This window comes from Panthera leo, chromosome D1 (genome assembly GCF_018350215.1).
Source record: "Panthera leo isolate Ple1 chromosome D1, P.leo_Ple1_pat1.1, whole genome shotgun sequence".
NCBI classification, from domain to species: domain Eukaryota; kingdom Metazoa; phylum Chordata; class Mammalia; order Carnivora; family Felidae; genus Panthera; species Panthera leo.
The window spans coordinates 74,579,613-74,603,898 of record NC_056688.1 but is presented as its reverse complement, the minus strand read 5'-3'; the positions used below and the strand labels follow the sequence as shown (position 1 = coordinate 74,603,898).

The window sequence follows — 24,286 nt, the reverse complement described above, 5'->3', positions numbered from 1 at the left end:
TCCTAGGACAGCTCTGGTGCCTTGCTCACAGGCCACGCTTGTTGAATGAGGCAGTGGCTTTGGGAAGGTTCTGTCCCCACCCAGATACTCTCCATCAATGAAGGAAGGACAGGCTGGGTAATCTCCAAGTCCTTTTCTCTCTGGGGCTGTCTGGCTGTAAGAGCAGCGGTGCGGGGCCAGCCCAGCAAGTTGCTGCCTGTTGTCGCAGGAGGCCAGTTTTCTGCTCCTTTTGCCCAGCTCCTACAAATGGAAAAGGAGAGAGAAGGAGCCTGCAGTAATCTTACTGCAAGCAGCTATTTCTGCTCTTGGCAGGGGGGGAGAGAGGGCAGTGTCCAGAGACTGGGCTTCTCCATCCTCCCTGAATGGACCATCTCTTCTCTTCAGAAATCTCATTAAAACCCTTCCCCGAACAGCCTAGCCACGCAGGCTCTGGCCGAGGTCGCCTGGAGTCCTTCAACGACAAGGCCGAGCAGCGGGCTTTTGCTCCATTTTCCTCTACAGATGAGAGGTGCTACTCTTTCTGCTTTTCTGATTATGAAATTAGTCATTTTCTAGGAAGCTTATTTATAGAGTCCGCTGCATACATGCAGCCCTGAGCTATTCTGAACACGGCTTGGGGCCTGGGAGGCTTAAGGTGTGAAACAGCTGTGAGTCACACATGGGTCCCCTTCCAGAGGTTTCTGGATACCTTGGTTACCTTTCTGCACCCAGCCGGGAGCCAACCCTCATGCTCCTGGTGCTCTTTACTCTAAAGAGAGAAAAGCCTCAGGATCCCAATCCCCCTGGCCACCAGCTTGATATATTACCCGGACCGAGTCAGACCCGGATTCTGTGCTCCATTTTCCTTCTCTTCTGAATGAGGGGCTTTCTGGATGTGTGATTCTGTGCCTGCTTTGGACAACAGCTGTGGAGGGGGGTTCCAGGTGGCTTCACAAAGACCTGCCCACAAGGCAGCTCAGATAATGGCCGTGTTTGAGGTTCCTGATGCTTTTTCCAAGAAGGTCAGGGCAACATTCACTTATTCAACAAGTGATTATTTACTTATTTATTGAATGCCTATGATGAGCCAGGCACTGTGCAAGACTTTGAAGACACAGTGGTGATTAAAACAGAAATGGTGGCCCCTGTCCTCATATAGCTTACAGTCTAACTAATGTTAATCTCATAATGGCATAAATTAAAATGAAATTTCAAACAGTGTCAAGTTCTAGGAGTGAAAAGTACCAGGAAGTAGAGCCGGGGCAGCTCTCTAGGCAGAGAGAAAAGCATGTGCAGAGGCCCTGTGGAGAAAAGAGCCTGTCCAGTGCAGCTTAAGTGCAGAGGACAAAGGGAAAAAGGGGGTATAAAATAAGGCTGGAGGGATAAATAGGGGTCAAATCATGCAAGACCTAGTAAAGCATGTTAAAGGATTTCTGTATTTTTTCTAAGTACAATAGGATGCCATTAATGTATTTTTTAAAAAGAAGCTTGGATGATAAAAGGTTGAGTTTTAAAACAGTTGATTCTAGCTCAGGCCTGCCCCATCCAGTTGTGCAGATTGTAAACTGCACAAACTATGAAGCCATATGTATTGGAACCATGTGGAGAATGTTTTAGGGGCCAGCTTGAATGAATGCCAGAGACCAGTTAAAAGACTGCCAAAGTAATCTAGGCAAGAGAGGCTGGCTTGGACCAAGATGTAGGTGGTGGAGAGGAAGAAAAGTGAGAGATTCAGGAGACATGTAAAGGGCCTTGAAGATAGCCGCCTTCTCTCCGCAGGAGGGCCAGGCTCTGAGATTTGAGAATCTCAGAGTCCCTGCCGGTCAGAATGAGAAGATAAAACAATGCAATGCCAGTTGAGAGCAGAAGAAGTCAGAATGAAAGGGGTCACCCTTAACCCTGTCTGTCTATCCTTAATTGTTTCAGATCTGCAGCTGGGCCTGAAACTTGCCTCAGGACCAGTCCGAGAGTCAGGATTGCAGAAACAGTGGGCAGAGAGGCAGCTGACCTCTTGGACTTCATGGAAGTATTATACCGGCAGTGCTGTATTAAAGTTTGTTTTGGCTGCCAATTTCAGAAATCCGTTCACACTGGCTTAAGCTAAAATGTTGGAATTTATTGGAAGGATCCTGGGGCATCAAGACTCAGGATGGGCAGAAATGGAGCGGCCCCAAGGCCCGCAGCATTAGCGGTTTTTAGGACTTTCTCTCCAGGGCACTGTAGCTGCCATGATTTAGAGCCAGCACCTGCAGACTCCAGGCCCCCCACCCCCCGGAATGCATTTGAAAAACACAGGGGAGAGGATCTGATCGACCCAACCTAGTTGGTGTGTCTAGCCTTGATAAATCAGCTGCTGCCAGGGATCAGAACATGAAGGGCAGACAGCCGCTGGAGCCCATAGTTGATTTCAGGCCATCCCCAGAGTAGGGGAACCCCTGCGAGCTGCACAGTTGCCCTCGGGGTATGTCTGCTCTGCAGACACTTGATGAGGTCTAGCTGATCTCCAGCAACCTTTTCCCAGGTCACGGGTTAAAGGAGAAAAGCTAGGCCCCATGATAGTCTTGGAAAGTGCCCCGGGTAGGCTAGAAAGAGGGCTCTCTGATGTCAGAAAGAAATAGAACATTTAGAATATGCAAAAAAAAAAATACGTATAGCTACGTTTTCTAACGATTTCTGAAGAGTTCTGCGGGCCACTGAGGCAGAAGGTCTTTGCAGGCCTCGAGGAGCTGGACGTAGACCGTGTGTTACCCACACCCCCCTTCTTGCTCACGCATGGTTCAAACCCACAGGAGCTAGGAGGCACAGCAGCACAACAGTGAGAGCCTAGCCTAGAGTCGTAGACTGTAATCTCATGCCCCACTCCGCCCTAGTGAGCTGTTGTGACCTTAGGCAAGTTACTGAACTTCTCTGAGCCTGTTGGTTGATCCCTCATCCATGCTGGAGATTTAGTGTGATAAATTTTATAAGTGCCTGGCACATAGCAAGCCCTCCCTCCATGGCAGAGGTGATGGTGTGGTGACAGTTGTAGGGAATGCTACTGCTGATTATTCCACAGGGAAAATGCCTGCAGAATTCTGCTCCTGCCTCTGCAGCTTGTCCCTTCTGTAGGTCGGTCCTTCTGTTCGGGTCCCCCGCTGGGGTAGAGTTATTCAGAGGGACGCAGGGCAAGCAAGAAGCCTTTTTTGTCTTTGTTCAGGGTTTTGCCTTGATCCCTGCTCATCTCCCCTTCTCCATCTGCTGCAGGAGTGAGAGAGAGAAGCACCCTGCTGATGACTCCGAGGGAGGGGCCCTGGACATGTGCTGCAGCGAGAAGCTGCCGGGTGAGTCTTCCTGGCACCCAGGTGCCCCCAGAGTTCCGAATGCAGGGAGAGAGCCCCGGATGACACGGGCTGGAGAAGAGCCCGCTTAGCTGTGAACTTGCTCGAGAGGAGTGACTCAGCTGGTCACAATGTCTCCGTTTAAATGAGGATTTGTTTTTCTAATCCCTGATGTCTTTCTGACCTGTTGTCATATGAAGCTGCTCTGGGCTCCCGTGGAGGGAAGAGCAGGCACCGAGGGTGTGCCGGGAGGGGTGGAGGGAAGGGTGAAGAGCTGGGGGGGCCAGGGCTGCTGGGGACGTGACCGCCGGCCAGCGGTGTGCGGGGCAGACTTCCGGAGGTAAGGTTAGGAAACACAGACAGGCTGGGTCTGGCGTGAGCTGACGGTGGGGCAGGTAATGTGGAGAAACCACCCAGCGGCCCTGTTGACAGAGCTGCCTGCGAGTGTCAGCTTTGTGCCGCCTGAGTCTGGTTGATCGTGCTTGTGGGGAACCTGGGCGGCTGAACCACAGGCCCTTGCAGTCACCGCGGAGACACGACCGAGGCACTCTTGCCTGTGGGGTGGCAGCATGAGGACCAAGTACCCAGGCCATGGAAGGAATAAAGGAAAGGAGAATAGGAGGAGTTTTCAACATATTGTTTTTTCTTTTTACGGAAGTCTTTTTTTTTTCTTACTTACAACAAATATCCGTTGTAGGAATAATAGAAAATCTGACAAGTGAAAAAAGTTATCATCATCCCATAACACAGTACGTTTTCATCTTTTTTCCAAACCAAACCTGTAGCTTGTCAGAAACCTCATGATCGGTGAGGAACCTTAGAGTAGAGTCTTCAGTGATACTCTTTAGGATGGACATTGAGAACAAGGAGGTATGACTCTGAAGCGATGATTCTTTACAATAGGTAGTTATTTTACTCACACCTTGAGCCAGTGGCCCAGCTACTAGGGAAGCTTTCTCAGGCCTCCAGGTAAGGATTGAGCCCTTTGGTGCAGTTCATGCCGTGTCCAGGAGGGGGTGCCATTGCTCAAAACACTTTGGAAGGCCTGTTGAGATGGTCTAGGATGGGTGTCATCTTATAGGTGCCCTTGTGGGGACCCGAAACAGCTAGCTTGAAGAACAGAATTCTCCAGAGGGATATGAGAGCTGTCTGTGATTATATGAAAGGTTGTCTTTGTGGAGGGGGCAGCAGATTCGTACTGCGTGTCTTAAGCTTCTGGCATAAACCAGATACGGAGAAATTAAAGAGAGGCCTGCTGGCCCACGGGATGCAGAACTTTCTTCCTGACTCTGAAAGTGGTCCGGTCGTAGAGCTGGATAATTCAAGAGGAGGAAAATGAGTGTTCCATCACTGGAGGCATTCAAGTATTGTCTGGATAGACAGTGGAGAGGAAATTTCCACAATGGGTGGGAGGTCGAGATGACATCAAAAGTCCCTTTCAACTATTAAGCGTTCTGTGATTCAGATATGAGTCATAGAATTCAGAGATGATTGTACGACCGGGGATGGCCCGCTGGCTAGAAAAAATCCACGGAAAATAGGACATGATGTATAGGAGTCCAGAAAGGAGCACAGTGTGAAGGGAAGGGCAGCGGCTTTGGCATTTGAGTCTGGCTTTAGGCTGTTTATGGACAAGTCCCTTACCCTTTGCTGGGCCTCTAGTCCTCATTTGCAAATGGAAACAACAGCAATACAAGTGTTTATCATCACAGCGGTATATTTATCCTTACAGGGATTAAATAAATATAATCACACAAACATTCATTCCACAAATGCTTTTTGAGCACCTACTATGTGTCAGGTATTATCCTAGGTGCTAGGAATACAGTGGTGAATAAAACAGACTTGTCCTTGCCTGGCTGTGAGCCGCTTCTGGAAAATGGGGTGGAACCACAGGAGAGAGACTACAGTAATAAGAATAATAGGGTAAATTCCAATCTTCCCCAAAAGCCAGCAGCCGACTCAGAATGGAAGAGGAGTATTGGTCATCTCCTTTGGAGCCGGCACATTGCCTTCCTTATGACAGGCACTGTTCTAAATACTCTCACATACACATCGCACGTGATCCTGTCCACTGCCCTAAGTTGTTCATATCATTTCCTGTCCCAACTTAGAGATGAGAGGACCAAGGCCCAGGGAGGTGAGAGTCTGTCCAACGTCACATAGCTAGTGTTTGGTAGAGTGAGGGTTCACTTCGTGCAGTCTCTTTCCAGAGCCCATGCCCCTGGCCACTTCCCCATTCTGCCTCCATTGTCACTGTGGACACCCATCATTTTCTGGCACCCTGTGAACTGAAGCAGGAAGAGCTAAGGTGTGTCTGTCCCCAGGGAGGAGCCTGCAAGAGATGGGCAGTGTCACTGTGCCTGCCTCATCTGCATTCTTCTTCTGGAAAGCACTGCCTTCCAAGGGCTAGGCAAGTCATAGGCCCCTCTAGACTCTCATGATGCCATTGTGATAGGATTTTGCAATGATGTTTTGCAATGATGTTTTGCAATGATGTTCTACCCTGCTTCCTCCATGGGACCATGAGTTCTTTGAAAGCAAATGCCTATCTGTTTCATCCTCCATGACCAGCCTTCATTCACTCATTTCTTCATTCATTGAATGACTGTTCGTTGAGCACCTGCCTGCACAGGGCACTCCTGTAAGCAGTAAAGATTCAAACAGAAAATCTCCACACTCACAGGGCAGTGTTGTGTGCTGAGTAAGAGCAGGGACTCTGGACCTAGGCTTGATTCCACCACTTGCCCCTGGGATGATCATGGGCAAGCTATTTAACCTTTCTGTGCCTTGATTTTACAAAATATAATCAAGAATACTGGGGTACCTGGGTGGCTCAGTCAGTTGAGCGACTGACTTTGGGGCTCAGGTCATGATCTCACAATTCACAGGTTCAAGCCCCGCATCGGGCTCTGTGCTGACAGCTCAGAGCCTGGAGCCTGCTTCGGATTCTGTGTCTCCCTCTCTCTCAGCCCCTCCCCCGGTCGCACTCTTATTCTCTCAAAAATAAACATTAAGAAAAATAAAATTAAAAAAAAGAATACGATTTACTACCATGCAGAGTTGTTGTAAGATCACATGAGTTAATGAAAAGCTCAGAACGGTACCTGGCACATAGCAAGTGAGCTATAGGCATCGCTATTTAGAGAAAGATAGACACTGAGTAACATAAATAAAATATTTAGCATGGCAGATAGTGGTAAGTGCTGTGGAGAAAATTAAAGCCAAGAAGGAGGCATGAGAAAGGACCTGGGGGGTGGTTTGGCATTGTAAGTAGGATGGTCCCAGAACCTGGTAAGAAGCAGACTTCCATAAATGCTCATCAGTCAGAACCACTGACCTGAGCAGCAACCTGGACATAAAAGGAGGGGGGCGGTTATAAAGGCTGAGAGAATCGGGGTGCAAGGCCTTCAGAGAATGAGCTCACGGGCATTGCAAGCAATTGCATAATGATGGGGTAAAAATACAGCCCTCCAGTAATCTGTTCCCCTCCCAGCTGGCTTCCTGCGGGGCGAGATGAGGTGGAGTGAGGGCTAGCCGTGCCTGCGTGACTCACGTGTTCCCACACGCACCGCCAGCAAGGGGCGGCATGGCCAACACGCCCGGCCACGGTCACCCGGACCTGAATCAGCACCAAGCAGGTCACGGAGTCCTCCCAGATTGAGATTTCTGGGTGGAAACATCCTCAGGCATCACCAGCACCCCCAGGCAGCCCGCAGCTGCCTTGGGACAGGCTCGCTCACCCACACCCCCCGGGGCACTGCCCGCCTGTGCTCACACGCTTGTCTTAGTGCTCACTTGTCCCAGCCCCGTGCTCGTGTGTGCACGTGCACATACCCACACGCAGCTCCCCGGGCACACGCCCCACCTCTCTCTGCCTCATGCAGCCCCACGGGCGCACACCCACTTGAAGCTCCCGCACCTGCGAGCCTCCTTCCTCTTGCGCGCTCGGGATCTCTTGGCTCCATGGGGCCATCATCCAGACTGATCTGCCTGCTCCGTCATTCCCGCTTTAGGTCTCTTTTTCTTCCGCAGCCATGCCCCTTCTCATGTACACTTATAGACTAGCGGGCACACTCCTTCCCTACCATTCTCTACCCTTTGCCCAGGCCCTCAGCTGTGCACAGTCCCAGGCGCTGGTGTCCCCTCTCTGCTCCTCTGTGCGTGCGTGCACACACACACGCGCACGCGCTTTTTTCTTCTCCCTCATGCACACAGTCTTGCATACATGGTCACTCTCCTTTTCTTCTCTCTCACTCCCCCTTCCTTGCTCATTTACTTGCTCACATTCACCCAAACACATTTATACATTCAAACTCACACTATCCCCACCCCCCCAACCATGTGTAGGTGTTCATATTTGCAAGAAACCAGCCAGCCCCGCTGATGCTGAGGCCTCCACTCCTTCCCCAGCCGGCACCACTGCAGTCCCAGCCTGTCACCAGCAGCTTCCTTTGGGGTACGGGCTGGAGGAAGGAGGTGTATAAGGCCACCGTAGGTGCTAGTGATGGCATGACATCACCAGGTGTTGCTCGCACTGTCTCCAGGGGGCGGCCCCAGGGCTGGCCTGCTCCTGACATTTGTAGGGACCAAGGCCACATTGCAGAAGAGGCCCCTGGTGGCACACCACCCTTTGCTGAGTCCTGCTCTGCAAGAGCCCTTGTGTGGCATGTGGGCACATCAGTCTGTGGGTCCAAACATGGTCCACACGCCACCCCGATGCAGCCCTTCAGCCACCCCTCAAACCTAAAGGTACCCAGGCAGGAGGCCACGTCCACCCACAGGAGGGTCTACCGCACCTGTACAAGCTTCAGGATGTTTGGTTAGAGAGTTCTAGTAGCCAGAGCATGGCCTGGAAGGGAAAGAGTGGGCACACCCACTGGGCCCTGTGGACTCCTTGCCCCATGGGGACTGGCATGGCCAGAGGGGAAGGGGCTCAGCCTGGGTCTGAGGACAGCTCTGCTTTTAGAAATAAGGTGCTCCCACAGCATCCCACAGCCGACAGCTGGCTGGAGCCATGACAGTCACTGCCACCCTGGGATTTAAGTGTGCCATGATTAACCGATTCTGTGCAAGGTTGTGAGTAGACCCTGAAGGCCTGAGTAGGCCATTGCCCAGCTGGCCTCTTGGTGACTTGTACTGACTCCCACCTGAGTGCCAGTGCCTTAAAGGCTACCTTCTGCCCAGCCCTAGGTTCTAAATCATCACGGGTATCAAGCTGACCCTCTTTGGAAGGGGACAATGTCTAGGTGTCAGCTAGAGGCCCACTGCCCATCCTGGGTGGCCTTTTTTTTTTTTTTTTAATTTTTTTTTTCAACGTTTTTTATTTATTTTTGGGACAGAGAGAGACAGAGCATGAACGGGGGAGGGGCAGAGAGAGAGGGAGACACAGAATTGGAAACAGGCTCCAGGCTCCGAGCCATCAGCCCAGAGCCCGACGCGGGGCTCGAACTCACGGACCGCGAGATCGTGACCTGGCTGAAGTCGGACGCTTAACCGACTGCGCCACCCAGGCGCCCCCTGGGTGGCCTTTTATACAGTAAAGGGGATATCATTATTGAGGAAATCTTCATTACCCTAACCTGCAGTGACTGCCCCTGGCCATCACAGAGGGTCACATTATAGTTTTCACAGCTGTCCCATCATGACACAGACAAGGCCTTGGGCCAGAAACCAGGAAGAAGGGCCAATTGAAAAACCTTTTATCGGGGCACCCTGGTGGCTCAGTCAATTAAGCATCCAACTTCAGCTCAGGTCATGATCTCATGGTTGGTGGGTTCGAGCCCTGCGTCAGGCTCTGTGCTGACGGCTCAGATGCTGGAGCCTGCTGCAGATTCTGTGTGCCTCCCTCTCTCTCTGCCCTCCCCCACTCGCTCTGTCTCTCTCTCAAAAAAAATACACATTTAAAAAAAAATTTTTTTTTAAAAAGAAAAGCCCTTTTATCCATTTGACAAACTTTTATTGAGCATCCACTCCATACCCAAGGCTGTGCCAGGCCTTGGTGACCCAGTGAAGAGTGAGACAGACCCTGGTTCCTGCTTTCAAGGAGGAGGGCACCATGGAAGGGTGTACCAATAATGTAACCTTATCTTGGGGGGTCACGGAAGTCTTCCCAGAAGAAATGGCCTTTAAATTGTCACCTGAAGGATGAGTAGGGGCCTGGTCCTGGTTCGTGTCTTTTGGGACCAGCTATCAAAGCATTTTAAGGAACAGATTAACCTCATAATGTCTCCCATCTACTCACCCTTTTTCTCAGCAAAACCCCTCCGACTGGTACCTAGTATTGGTTCACACTGGTCTAGTAGGAAGTGCAGGAGCCCAGATAGACAAACATAGAGAAGACAGGCCTGGGGGGATATAGTTGTACTGCTGAGGGGTCTTGTGCCTGTCAACAGCAGCCTAGGTTCTGTTGACTTTTATTTCTTTGTATAATTGGGGTTCTGTTTTCATCCAAAGTTTTTAATACATTTGGGATTGTTTACCAGCTAGCGGTACAGTGAATCGTCTTTGTCTTGAGTGTTTGGATGTGCTAAGAACCCTAATTGGAGAGCATTGTGTAATGATACCATTGTATTGGGAAAAGAAGTACCAACCCAGGTACTACTGATTAGTGATGGTATAGGGTAACTCGTCTCAGATACCAGGGCAGATATGGAGGGACGAACCCATGTAGCTGCGTCTTGGGATGCTGTGGGGAGGCAGACCAATCTGGGTTCGAATCCCAGCTCTGCCACTGACCAGCAGCATCACCTTGGGTAAGTTATCTGACTGCTTCGGGTTCCATACCCTTTACTCTAAAAGGAGATAGTACTGTGATGAGATCTTTACAGAGATCTTGTGAGGGTTAAATAAGCTGATGCATGCTGAGTGCCCTGTAGATGCTAGCTTATAATGGTGGTGAGGATTGTTCCGGGATATGGAGTGTGAACAGAAAACCCTCCGCATATTCCCAAGGGCCCGGGCATCAAGTCCCCCGCCAGTCCTTCAGCCCTGGAATGGACAGTATAGCTTTGTGGGTCTTTCTTGACTCCCTGCCGCAGGCCTGAACCAGCACAGACACATGGGGGAGCGTTGTCTACTTGCAGAGTCAGGTGGGGAAAGGGGCCAGAGTTGCAGGGAGGGACAATCACCCATTTTCCTCCATCAGTATAGAAATGGTTCTGATATTCTAGAGAGTTACCTGGATGTGTGATGTGACTGGAGTCTTCACAATGGGAAGAAAGGCTATCTGCCTCCACATGGATTATTGCTAAAGACCTTTCAAACAAATGGACATCCGTGGCATCCCTAAGATATGCAGTGACAGATGCTGGCCTCTTTCTCCTGGGCCTGGCCCAGGGACTCATCACTCCAGCTCCCAGGAAGTTCTTTATGCCTTAAAAAAAAAATCTTGCCTTTTCATTTGAGCCCATTTCTTCTTTTCAAGTCCCAGCCTCTTGTTTTGCTTAATCTATTGCTATAGATTAATCTATAGCTATTTGCTATAATCTATTGCTATTTGCTTAATCTATAACAAATGGTCTCAAAGCTTTGTGGCTTAAAACCACAACCTCTTATTTGCTCATGATTCAAGGGGTCTTGGAGGTCCCAGCTGGGTGATTCTTCTGCTCATGTGTCTTCAACTGAGGTCACTCCCTCAGCTGTATTCACCTGGTGCTGGGCTGGGATAGAAGGGCCAAGAAAGCTTTTCTTACATGTCTGGCATCTCAGCGTGAATACCAGGAGGTAGGGATCGTTAGGGCACCTTGGAGGCTGTCTGCTATACTGCTTAAAAGTTGAACCCTTGAAATCCAAAGAGGCATATTCTAAGGATACGCCTCTATACAGAATGACTTATGAGGGAAAAAAATCCACCCACAAAGAAAGAAAAAATACCAGAAAATATGTCAAAAGGAAACCAGTGCCTGTCTCGGCGTGGTAGGATTATGAGTGACTTGAGTTTCCTTTATGTTCTTATTAGGGTTCCCCCCCCCCATATATTCCAAAATCATTTAAAAAATGATTAGCCACTCAAGAATATTAATTAATCCTTGCCAGGCAAGAGTGGTAGTTGGGGGTAGCGGAGGTTGTCTGGGGTGAGTCACCTCCCTCTAGGTTGGGTCGCTCAGCCTGGCGGGACCAGAATCTCAGGCTGACCCAACCCCAAGGGTCTTAATGGGGGCCAGTTAATCCTCTGGGGGCATCTGTGGAGACAGCCACTAGGCCCCAAAATCCCCCCTCCCTGGAGACATCCAACAAAATGATTCAGATAATATGTTGGTGAATGAGCTCAGAGAGAAAGAGGCTCAGGGGTCTCCTTGGCAGTTGGCTTTGCTTCAGCCAAGTCCGTGAGCCCTGCCCCCTAAAGAGGGCATCGATTCCCCGGCAGCCAGAACCTGCCATGGGGCCAGAAGAGCAGTGTCCCTCTCTTCAGCCCTCCCAGGTCCAGGACCCAGACAAGATGACAGGCCTTCCTTCCTTCGGCCATTGTTCTTTCCCCGTTGGGCCTTGATCCAACTTACAACTCGGTAGTGGGTTTGTTTCATGTTTCCTTGGGGGAGGCAGTCAATGATCGCTTTAGGTATTAGCGTGTTGTCAGTCATACTCGTGGGTGCGCAGCCCCGTTGTCCTCAGTGGTCTACAGGAGGCTCCTGTCTGGTTTTCTCCACTTATTCATTCTCTTTTTTCTCCCACTGCCATACTCCTCCCCGTAGTTAATGTGTTCTAAGGGATTCAGCGTATGTTTTCCGCGTGTCTCTCTGTGTGCTCTTGCAGAATGGGCGGTGATATTTTGCGTGCGTGTGTTTTTAATCTGTATTCACTGGGTTGTGTTAGATCTCGTTCTGTCCACTCTGACCGCGCTGTTCCCGAGATCCATCGTGTGGTGCTGCCTGTACTCTGACTCTTTGCCTCTAAGGACTGCAAAGTACTCCCCAGCGTGTCCCCGGACACGGCCTGCCAGCTCCTCCAAGCGAAGGACATGGAGATCCTCCCACCTCTCCCACCCCTACCACAGAGAGTATGAGCGTACATGCCCCCTTAGGGACTGGGTGAGAATTTCTTGGAGCAGAACCACTGGTTTCCAGAACTGGCTTCCCAGGCCAGTTCCAGCAGAGGATCTGGAAGAAGCTAGAGAGGGAGAGCTAGGAATAAGGTGGTATGAGTGGAGGCTGGGGAGGTAAGCAGGGGCCAGCACGTGCCGGACCTTTATTGTTGACCATGATAGAGTTTGGTCTTTATCCTAAGAACAAGGGGAAACCATTGAATTAAATTAAAGCAGGGACTCAGATTTGTTTTTTAAAAATGGGTGTGTGCCTTTAGCACTGGAAGGGCCCTTAAAGGCCCCTGGTCACACTCTGAATTTATAGAAGGCCTCAGAGGCCCTGGAGGCAGTGAGAAGCCCTGGGCCACGTAGCTCGCTAGAGGCAGAGGTAGGACTGCCGTCGCGGCCTCTCGACACTTTACCAACATTGTGAGGCTCCCCGGTTGCAGGGGGCCTCCCCAGGATGGCAGCCTCTAGAGGCTTGGGATTTGTGGACGCGGCTATCCTGAGAGTCTCCCTTCCTGCCACCTGGACTTTCCTGTACTTGCCAAAGAACCCCAAGCCAGGGCTCAGGCCTCTGCGGCCATAGGGCCTTAGGCCTCTGCCCTTCAGATAACCCACTGGCAGTGCCTGTGAAACTTCCCATGCTGGCTTCGCCAGCGAGCACAGAGTTAGAGGGTTAGAGACACACGTGCCAATCCTGGTTCTGCCTCTGACTCTCTGAACCTCAGTTTTCCTCAGCTGTGAAATGGGCGGTAGACTGACTCTCAAGCCTGTCCCTTCCTTGCCATGCGTTTGTGTTTAAGCCTCAGGCACTTAGGACCTCTGGCACCCCGTCACCCCAGGGCCTCTCTGTCAGTTCTTTCAGTTCTCAGCGTGGGCAGCGGGGGGTGGCCCGCACCCACAGAGTTTCATTGACCCTTTTCACCCTTGTCCTTCCGGGCCCCCGCTCCGGAGAGGCACAAAGAACTGAGGCTTTGTTTGTAGCAACAAAGCTGTTTGCAATTTCAGATAGAACCATTTTATTATATCCCATCGAAAGATTACTTGAGTTGTGTTTTGTTTTGAAAGCTTGTTAGCATTCTGGATTTAATGCACTGGCAGAGACAAAGATGCCCCCCTCCCTTCTGCCACCCTCAGTCCATGCCCACTCTCTCCACCAACCCCAGTTGCAGGCCGACAGCCTCACAGCTCCTGCCCTGGAGGGAGCAAGGCATCTATTGTCCTCCTGGGGGGCCCAGCAGGCAGATGAAAAGGAAGTCCTTACTGCTGCCCCTCCCTCCCTCTCCCTTCCCTTTCCCCTCTTCCTCCTCCTCCTCTCTAAATTCTGCTACTATTTATTGAACATTCACCATGTGCCGGGCACCAGACTAAGCACTTGGCATGTTTTACCTTATGGTATCCTCAAACTCCAACAGGCAAGTCTTACTGTATCTGTTGTCCAGAGGAGAGATTAAGTCACTTACCCGAGGTCACAGAGGTAGCAAATGGCAAAGCCAGGCATCAAACCTAAGTTGGTGTGGCTCCAAAGCTTTTGCCACAAGCCTCTAGAAAAGCTGCCTCCCCAGAAACAAAGCCACTTTTGGGGGATGGGAGGAACTACAAGGTCAGGTCCTGGAGATATTTTTTGTTACTTAAATCTGCCTACTGAGAGCATCCACTCATGGGTCCTATTCTCGCCTCTAAACACGCGCACTCCCCTAGCACAGTCTCTCAGGTGTCCGCAGACAGTCCTCAGCATCCCTGCCCACCCCACCCCTGCCTCCCCTGCTCCAAACTGAATGTCAAGGGAGACCTGAGTTCCCAGACCTCTGCCTCTCATCTACATCCCGATCCTGCTTTTCTCTGCCCACCCCGCCCTTAGAGCCCCTCCCACTCCCGACCCTGCCCCCATGCTGGGGTGTGATGGTGCTAATCTCCCCTCCATCCTGGGGTGGTCCCTGTCCCCTTCTGTCCTAGAATGGGCTGGAGCTCTTTCCCAGGCTGACTTCCCCTGACAGGCAGGAGGAAGAAACAGTGGAGGCCCAGGCAGAGGGCGGGCAACATGGGGTCTGGTCAGGAAGACAGATGTTGAAACACAGCCGCCTGGGTCTGAGGTCTGGCTTGGCTGTTCACCAGCTGCGATGGCCTTGGGCAAGTCACTTGGCCTCCTGAACTCCTGGTGTCCTGTCTGTGAAAAGAGGACAGTCCTCTCATCTATCTCATATGTTGGTCATAAGGCCTGAACGGGTTGGTATTTGTAAAGCAGTCAGGGGGTGCTAGACACTGTGCTTTGCTAGGCTGGTTAAGAGGAAGGACAAAATCGGGGCGCCTGGGTGGCTCAGTCAGTTGAGCGACCGACTTCAGCTCAGGTCATGATCTCGCGGTCTGTGAGTTCGAGCCCCGCGTCGGGCTCTGGGCTGATGGTTCAGAGCCTGGAGCCTGCTTCTGATTCTGTGTCTCCCTCTCTCTCTGACCCTCCCCCATTCATGCTCTGTCTCTCTCTGTCTCAAAAATAAATAAACATTAAAAAAAAAAAAAAAGAGGAAGGACAAAATTGAATTCTGTGGCTTGGAGGAAGCAGAGCTTGTATAGCCCAAACCTCACACCCACAGGCTTGCACTTTGTATTGATCTGAGAACCAGGGTCCCTAGCTTGAAGCAAGTCACTGAGGAAGGTTCTGGAGAATTCGGCATCAGACAGGAAGGAGAATAGTATAGCTGTCCACCCCCTCCTTTGTGGTACAGATTTCTCATCTTGTTTGAGGTGAGTTCTCAGAACGTCAGCTTTAAAACCAAAGTCCCATACATAGGGTAGTTTGATTATCAAACTCTAGGGGGCCTAAGGTGCGGTACCCTCTTGCTGCATTGGCCTGTGTGCTGAAGGTCAAGGTGGATGGTTTCTTTTCAGTATTCAAATTTTCCAGAGCACCTAATGCGTCTTAATGCATTCACCGTCTCATTCTCAAGTTTCCCTCTCTCTCTCTCTCCCCCGCCTCTCTTTCTCCCCTTGCAAGGCCTCAGGGTAGCTACTTTTTTTTTTTACATGACTGCTGAAGGTTTCCAGAGCAAGCGTCCAGAGAGAAGCAGCAAAGCTGTGAGAACTTTTCTAACCTAGCCTCAACGGCCACTCATCACCTTCTGCCACATTCCCATCTTCAAGGCCCTCATCTAGTTCAGGAGGAAGGGACATAGACTCCACTCCCATCGATGGGAAGAATGTTGAGGAACTCACAGACACATTTGAAAACCACTACAGGAATCAAGTTACACGGAGGTTAAATGGCCTGCCTAAGTCACGTAGCTGATAAATGGTGAGCACCCATGTCCTATTCCAGAATCTTCTTAGGCCAAAATTGGTTTCCTTTTCCCAAGCCATCCTGCTTGCACTGCTGGGGAATGCAGCAGTGAACAAGACTTGGCCTTACCCTCGGCCAGCTTCCCATCTGGAGTACTTAACTCACTGCCAGCCCCAGTTCTTGTCATCTCACTACCTCCTTCTAAGGGTATGTCTGCCTTCTTGCTTGCTGATCAGCAGGACTCGTGCGGTAGACGTGTTGTAGGGAGCCAGGGCAGACTTCCAGAACCCCACGCCCACCATCAGTCTGCCTTTGCCCAGAGAGGCTAGAATTTTTTTTTTCTTTTTTGCCAGGGCTCTTCTCACGCCCAGGAGTCCTGCTGGTCAGTGTTAGGATTGAGACATAAAACAGCCTAGGACAGGTGCTTGGTGAATGTCAAATGAAAATGTTGTTTTGGGGAATCTTCTCACCCTCCACCACATGCCCTCTGACTCCTAGTTTGCCTTTCACACCCACCCCTCCAAAAGGCAGAAAACGGAGACCACCACTCTAGCCTCTCCCAGGGGGGATAGAGTCCATGGCAGTGCCCATGCCCTTTGAGGCCAGGCTGTCCCTCTCCTAGCCCAGGACGTCGCTGAGGAGTGTGATAGTTATGGTGGCAGAAATAGCTGATTGGGCCTCTTCCTTCTAGACTCTTCCACCCCTTCTCTGTTCCCCTGGCAGCACCTACCTCCCTTGGTTCTACATTCAGGGCTTCCCCAAACAAAACCTCAGAATAGGCCTGAGTGGCCTGCCATGCCTCATCCTCTCATGGTTTCCAGATCTTTCTGGGAAATAGCAGAAAGATCATGGGTCGCGGAGGTCTACAGACCTGGGTTCAAACCCCAGTTCTGCCACTTCCTGGCCCTGAGTGAGCCACTCCCCTTCTCTGTCCTGAGCTTCCTTGTCTGAAACTAGCAGACAAGACCAGATGCCCCTTGGGGGCTGTCAGGCTCTGACTGTCAGCAATTCCAAGAGCCTGGTCGGGACTGAGCGTGATGTTCTGTTGGTCAGGGCCCCCTGTGAGTATGTGGGCATGGCTGAGAAGTCACTCGTGGCCATGTTTGGGGAAGGAAGAAAAGCTGAATGGGACAGAACCTCCTTCGTCATGTAAACAGGAACAGGCTGAGCCAGCCTCCTGTTCCAGTTCCGGTGGGCTGGCAGCCGGAGCGCTCGAAGGATGAGTCACTGACAGCAGCAGCCTCGGGTTCTGGAGCTCAGGCGGCGCCAGCCCCAGGGCACATGGTAGCTGCAGAGTTGAATGGTGGGATTCAGGTGCTAGGTGACAGGAGAGCGATCAGAGGGCTTCCATAAGCCCGGGGTAAAATCCGAAGGCTGTTTGCTTGCAAGCCTTACCCAGGGGTCCCAGAGCTTTGGCCTGGGATCTGAGCACCTGCCTTCCCGTGCTTCTTCCCTCCATACCGTGTGGCCGTTGAGGATCCATCAGGGGGGCTTGGGCACAAATGCTGCACCCCACCCCCTCCCCCATGCAGCTGGTTAGGGTTCAGGATTTTCCCCAGACGCAGGGACTCCCTCCCAGGCTCTCACCGCCTCTCTCTCCTTTGCTGCAGTGACCCTTCCTGATAAGCAGTGTGGCAAAACGGAAGGCTCGGTCTGTGTCAGGAGGCCCTGGGTTGGAATCTCAGGTCTTCACTGACTTGGGCGAGCCATTTGACCTCTGTAAGCCTTGATTTCCATGCCTGGAAAATCCCCTTCACCCTGTGCAAGAGGCAAGCCCGTGAGGAGCCCGATGTTAAATCACTGTCAGCAAGCTGCCTCTGAGTCAGGGTTTCATGCGTGGCAGAGCAGCTACCTCGCTGTGAACTGTTGAAAAGCCAGCCCTTGACACAAGCGGCCGCCTCTCACCGACAAAACGGGGCCGATGGTGAGAATGTCTACCTCACGGGGCTGCCGAGGGAAGCAAGCCTGCCTGGTGAGGTGATGGTGTCGTGCCCAGAGCGGGATAGTGACTGGAAGGTGGGCAGGGCAAGAACAAGAGTGACCTCATCTCTAGGAGAGGGACCAGGAGCCGAAAAGACAAATGGGGCCAGGACCACGGTGGTCCTTGTTGGCCGGCGACTGCTTTTTGTTCACTGTTGTGTCCCCCGGAGCCTGGCCCGGGGCTTGGCAAAGTATACAGTTGGTGCTCAATAAGTGTGTGTGTTGGACTCATGGCTGAATGAACAGAGACTAAAAGAGAGATGAGTTCCCAGACCTGTTCTCCACCTCCCCTATTTCCACTACTTTCTATCACAGACCTCTACTCCAACCCTAAGATCAGAGGTTCTTTACGTGAAGTCTGTGGATCCTCTCCAAAATTATATGCAGAGTATTCTGTGTGATTGGAAATGTACCTTCCTGGGGCGTCTGGGTGGCTCAGTTAAGCATCCGACTCTTGATTTCAGCTCAGGTCACTTCATGGGATCGAGCCCCACTCGAGTCTAAGCCTGCTTGCAATTCTCTCTCTATGCGCCTCCCCCACTCTCGTTCTCTCTCTCTCTCTCTGTCTCAAAATAAACTTAAAAAACTGTATCTTCCTGAATTAAACATCCGCTTTCTGCCCAGAAAAACTTCTCAGTAAACTCTGCTCTGAAAGGTGAACGTCTCCCAGGTGCTGAGTGAATGAATACCCATCAGTTGGATTCATCTGGCCCCCAGGACTGCCAGGTGCTCTCTGGATCTCAAAACAAAACAAAACAAAATAAAAACCAGCCTCACTTTTTCTCTTTGAGATGTGCATAGAGGGCCCAACCAGCCTGCAAGTTTTTTTTAATGCTCCCCCCCTCCCCCCGCAAGGTGCAAGGCAGTTAACCTGCCATCTTTCGTATGGAAGAGTGATGATCGCGCGTCATCAGGGGGTTTGTCTTCTGAGTGCCTCTTACATGCTGGGTGGGTCACAGAGCTGTGTATATACTCTCTCACTCTCTTGTATCCCACCTTGTGCATTTAGGTGTGACAGTCAGGGCCCAGAACCTAGGAGTATTAACTAGGCCTCATGGTATCTGAACTCAGAGCAGTGATCTCTTTTTTAAAATGTCTCTTTCTCTATAAATAAATACATGTATCTGTGTACATGTATGTTTGTGTATGTATGTACATATATGTAGCTACATATCATTGCATGTATCTATTGGAAGAAATTTGTAATACGTAAACAATGAAAAAAATCACCTTGTCACCTCCCCCCTCCTCCAATGGACTGTTGTTAACACCTGGCTTCGGTTGGTCCCACTTACTGCGTACAACATTTATTGAGCACTTACTGTGTGCCAGGGGTTTGCTGGGCCGCATGCTCCCCAAGCACTGTCACATGTTAATGTCTCATCTTACGGTGGGTATTTGCCACCTTCTTACACGCACGTTTATACTTGCTTAATTTTTAAGGCCAAGGAGATCATACTGTTTTGTCACCTTGCCTTTCTCCATGCCATCGAAATTTCTTTCCGTGATATTAAATATTCATTTACAGAATCTTTTGTAACAGCAGCATGATGTTTTATTGCAGGCGGGGTTCCGTGCTTCCCAGGGGTGCGTGTACCCCTGAGGGCAGAGCCACAGGATAAATTGTAGCACATTTTCCTGAAGGAGAAATTTGATTCGAAGCTTTGGGAGGGGAAAAAGCCCATTATTTTAATATCAAAACAAGTACGATATACCGTAGTATAGAACACAGAGCACCCATGAATTTTAAAACAGCAAAAGCCCAACATTGCATGTTCCTCTTATTCCACAAAGACCCATGGCCCCTCTCTGAGGATGGCAGAAACACCTGAGAAGCACCAAGTTCTAGGTCGAGCCCCTCTTTTTTGCAGAGAAGCAAACTGAGACACAGGGAGAAGAAGGGACTGCCCGAGGTCCACAGAGTGTGATTGCAGAGCCTAGCCAGGTGACCCTGTACCCCTCCCACCCTTCCGTATGTGGCATCACACTTCGACTGCATTTTCTGAGGGTGTGAAGGGAGACCTTGCCACTTGAGTCATCCAGCCTCTGCTTCTCAACAGAGGAAACTCTCGGCTTCCTGCATGATCCGTCTCTTAGCAGCGGCTTTTCCTTTTTCACCTTGCTGGTCAGGATCTGAGCTGTCTGCTCATGTAGGTGGCCTCCATGGGCAAAAGTGGATAACCTTCAAAAGTGACTCCACCAGCACTTTGATTTTCCACGAAATGCACTGGATGAGAGGCACGTATCCCTTGTCTGTTTCACCCGTGAGACTGGGAGCCTGGCGACGGCAGGGGTTATGTGCTAACATTGTTGCCATCATCTGACATTTATTGAACACTGGCTGGATGCCAGGTGCCATGCGGAGTGTTTCATTTATAGTATTGACTCTCTTCATCATAGCTTTTCAAAGAAATACGTGGTTATCCCCATTTATCTGGTAAGAAAACTGAGTGGAAACTTAGCACTTGCCTACCATCATTCGCTCATTTGGTAAATATTTATTACAGACTTACATGCCAGGGCTTTGCTAGATGCTGTGGGCAGTCGTGATGAACAAAACTGACACCACTCCCACCCTCACGGAACTTACAGACAAGTGGGAGAGAGGATATTCAACAAATAATTTTACAAACCAAGGCCAGTGCCGTGTAGCCCGGAGCCCATCTATATGCCTCAGTTTGAACCCACCTCAGCCACTTATTAGCTAAGTGACCTGGGGAGAGTCTTGGACCCTCTCTGGACCTCCTCTTCCTCGTCTATAAAATGAGGACAGCTGGCATACTGACTTCATATGAGTGCTGTGCAGAGTGAACGAATCCACATGTCTAAAGCACCCACAGCAGGGCCTTGCACATTCCAGATGTGTCCTTGCTGGTGGTGGTTATGGAGAGGCACGTGGTGCTAGGTAAATGTGACAGAGGAGGACCTACTGTGGGTGACATCTGATTGAGTTCTATAAGGTGAATAGGAGTTAACTTGGCAGCGTGTGGGGAGTGGGCAGGGGAGGGAAGCAGGATGCTGGAGGGATGTTCCAGGCAGAGGGAATAGCGTTGGCAAAGCACAGGGGGAGGCGTGGGGAGCGGGGCAGGTAGGTGAGCTCACCTGAGGCACTGCAAGGAGTGTGGCTGGAACACATACGTGGGGGGCCATACCAGGTCAGCATCTAGGAGGAGGGGCCTGTGATAGACACAAATACAGCCGCCACCAAGACCTGGGCCCTTGGCACCATACCGTTGATCCGGGCCATGGAAGACGCTCAGGACGTGTCCAGTGAGCGAGCAAGCACACGGCCAGAAAAACCACTGGCCTCACGTGATCTTGGCTGTGGGTGTTCTATTAATCACCCAACTAGAAAAGGGGTCCATCGTCCTATTGACGCAGGGCTGTATGGACAGCCCCATCCCCACCGCCAAGCTGTCACACACCCACCTTGCTAGTCCCTCTCTTCTTGGCAGTAGATTAAAGCAGGTGGGTTCAAAGGAGGGCGTCCAACATCTGGGACTCCCTAACGTGGGTGCTGACAGAATCCCAAACTTTAGCTGGCGCCTCAGATGTAAGCCAGTGGTGACCACACGTTCATAGTAGCGGAGCCCCGTGTTGAAATTACCTGAGAGGAAACACCAGGGCTTCCTAAAGCAGGAGGAAATCCAAGGGTTGAGCTGAACCTTCATCTCCCGGGTGTGGAAACAAAGCCCAGAGAGGGGGTGACTCTCCAAGGGTCACACAGCCAGGGACAGACCCAGGACTAGACCTTTGATACCAATTCTGCTACACCAAGATTTTCCTCCACACCCCACGGTGTGGCCTTGAGGTGGCGAAGGGCCGCGTGGCTGTGATCTTGCCCGGGGTCCAGCCTCCAGCCTCAGCCAGGGGGCACGGGCCACAAGAGACACGAATCCGGAGGGCGGGCGTGGGAGGGCTGTTCAGGGTCACAGCCTGGTTACGCCGTGTCTTTTTTTTCCTCTCTCTCTCTCTTTTAATTGAGTGTGAGGTGGTTGTTTTTTGTTTCCTTAAGAAATGGAAAAGAATGGAGCTGCGTAAACACGGCGATGCTAACTCCCTGAAAAACCTCCTGCCATTTTAACTCTGTTACTGGAGAAATAAAAGAGAAATAATTTGTCCACCCACACTTAGCTCTTTCTGACGAAGGTAGGTGAATATTGCTTTGCTAATCGAGGGTGACGGCTGGAAGTGGAGCCACGCTGACTGATCCCAGATTGAACGGAAGCCACAGCAACCCCAGAAGGAGCGGCCCGCCGTGGGTCGGCAGGACCCGAGTCACCGGGCGCGTGTCCCGCCTTCCACAGGTCTCCCCCAGCCGGTAGTGATGGAGGCGCTGGACCAGGCCGAAGGGCTCGCGGACTCTCCGAGAGAAATGCCACCGCCCCCACCGCCTTCACAGCCCTCAGAGCCAGCTCAGAAGCCACCACCTCGAGGCGTCGGGAGCCACTCCCTCCCTGTCAGGAACAGCCTGTGCCTGTTGGCCGCCTCCCAGTTCCTGGTAAGGATATCACAGGCCTTACAAGGGCCTGACTGAGGGCAGGTGGAGGGACGGCCCCCCGCGTCCTCCCCAGGATGGCCACCTGGGGATCGTGGGAGGTGAGGGGCCTTCTCGGTGTCCCTCAGTGACTCCAAGCCCTCGGGCTGGCGTGTACAGGAGGCTGGAGTTCTCAGCTACAGCCTCAGCAGCTAAGACCCTCACAGCCTGCCTTCCCTAACCCGAGAAGCAGGACTTGAGGCCTCCCCAGCAGCCAGGCCTGCAGGGGTCTCTCTGAGAATTTCCCGTCTATGGAGATACATCTCTGGGAAACTTTTTACGTGGGTACCTGGTGGGGGTCCCTTCTGGGAAGGGTTTTATCTTGGCTCCCTCCAGTCAGCTTTTCTCCAGGGAGAGTCCTGAGGCCTGCTCTGTGCACACAGTACCTGGGCTCTTCCCTGAGCTCTGCAGTCTGGACCTTGGGGAGGCCGGGTTGAGGCTGCAGGTGAGCTCTGCAGGGGGACTATGGGGGCTGGGAGCCCAGGGTCCAAACTCAGTCCGCTCCCCCTGGCTGCCCCAGCTTGCCTGCGGGGTGCTCTGGCTCAGCGGCTATGGCCCCATCTGGTCACAGAATGCCACAGACCTCATCTCCTCCTTGCTCACACTCCCGGAACAGCTGGGACCCATGGTGAGTAAGCTCCAGGGAGCTCCAAGGTAGGAGGGAGCGACTGGGGACCTCCAGCCCCCCCAACCCCTGGATGGGGCTTCTCCGAGTTCAGAAGATACTTCCGTGCCCCTGAAACCCATCTCCCTGCTCCCCACCCAGACCTGGTCGGCAGCTTTCAGAGCCTCAGTTCTGTCGCTGCCGGAATGAATGAGAACTTGGCCCCCCGCCACCACCACCCTGTGGTGACTGTCTGTCTCATGTTCCCCAGGCCTGGCTGGGCATTGGGACCTGGGAAGTCCCCAATCTGCTGCTGGTTACTCTGTCTGTGATCCTCATTACCACCCTGGTAAGGTACCTCCTGGCCTGACCTCCGTGCACCCCTCCTCTGACCCTGAGGCCCAGTCCCCCCAGCTCCCACTTGATTTCTGAGCTAGATGTTTCAGGTCGGGGCAAGGACAGGGTATCTGTGCCCTTCCACTGGTGAGCCCAGCCTGGGTTGAGGGACACCTTCTTCTTGAAGATGGGTTTGCGATGTTCTAAGCTGAGGGAAGGACTAAAGCCAGAGAAGACTGGTGTAGGAGCCCCACACCCCACCGAGAAGACCTCAGTCCACAAGAGACTGAGGGTTGGGGGAGGGTGGGGGCAGGGAGTCGGGTGGGGACTGGAAACTCCCATCTAGGTGAAGGGCGGTGCTATGCAGACGGCTCCCAGGAGAGCAGGGCTGCTCTAGACTCATTGAGGGCAGGGGACTCCATCTCATGGACACCCCGTCACTCAGGGGCCAGCTGACACGGCCCCAGGTCCACGATGCTGTGTCTTCCCAACTAGGTGTGGCACCTCCTGAGGGCTCCCCCAGAGCCACCCACCCCACCGCGCCCTGAGGATAGACGCCAGTCCGTGAGCCGCCAGCCTTCCTTCACCTACTCCGAGTGGATGGAAGAGAAGGTCGAGGATGACTTCCTAGACCTGGACCCTGTCCCTGAGACTCCTGTGTTTGACTTCGTGATGGACATCAAGCCGGAGGCCGACCCTGCCTCACTCACCGTCAAGTCCATGGGTCTACAGGAAAGGTGGGAGGGGTGGAGAAGGGGTGGGCTCTATGGGCTTTTGAGCTCTCAGCTCCCCATCAGAAGGGCAGACGCCTGACTCTGACTCCCAGGGCCCAGGATAGAGCTGGCCTCTTAGTTTAGCCAGTGTAGACACATGCTCGTCAGGTCTGATTCCTATAGATCAGAGTGCCCCAAGGTAAATGCTGAGAAGTGCCGTTAGTGCACACGAGCTCATAGGCATATACAGGTGTATGTGTGTGCACACTCACACATACGCTGCTGTGCTCAAGTAAGTTCGGGTAGGTTCCCTTATTACAGGACTCGTCAGGGCCTGTAACACGCTTGCGTTCATTGTAAATCAGCAAGCGGGTAGCGTGTGGCATTCCTCAAAGTCTGCTGACCACTCTGCTTTTATAGAATGTCCCGGAGTATTCCCCAGAACATACTTTGGGAGGTGTCAGCACCTTTTCAGAGCCTTGTTGGGTAAGCTGGATCACACCAGGTTTGAGTTCTCCACA

At 51.9% G+C, this 24,286-nt stretch overlaps 1 protein-coding gene across 4 annotated transcripts in view; it reads left to right on the top strand.

Annotated features, from left to right (window-relative positions):
- PTPN5 (protein tyrosine phosphatase non-receptor type 5) overlaps positions 1-24,286 on the top strand; it is a 54,744-nt gene that overhangs the window by 18,994 nt on the left and 11,464 nt on the right. For 3 of the 4 annotated variants that reach the window (XM_042906522.1, XM_042906521.1, XM_042906523.1), the window contains 5 exons: positions 3,223-3,299; positions 21,883-22,076; positions 22,633-22,740; positions 22,988-23,065; positions 23,548-23,789. In XM_042906522.1, the coding sequence (XP_042762456.1) occupies positions 3,223-3,299; positions 21,883-22,076; positions 22,633-22,740; positions 22,988-23,065; positions 23,548-23,789 (699 nt within the window). Of the gene's footprint in view, positions 1-3,222; positions 3,300-21,643; positions 21,725-21,882; positions 22,077-22,632; positions 22,741-22,987; positions 23,066-23,547; positions 23,790-24,286 lie in introns of those variants that run through there. The other variant, XM_042906525.1, reaches the window with a different exon arrangement.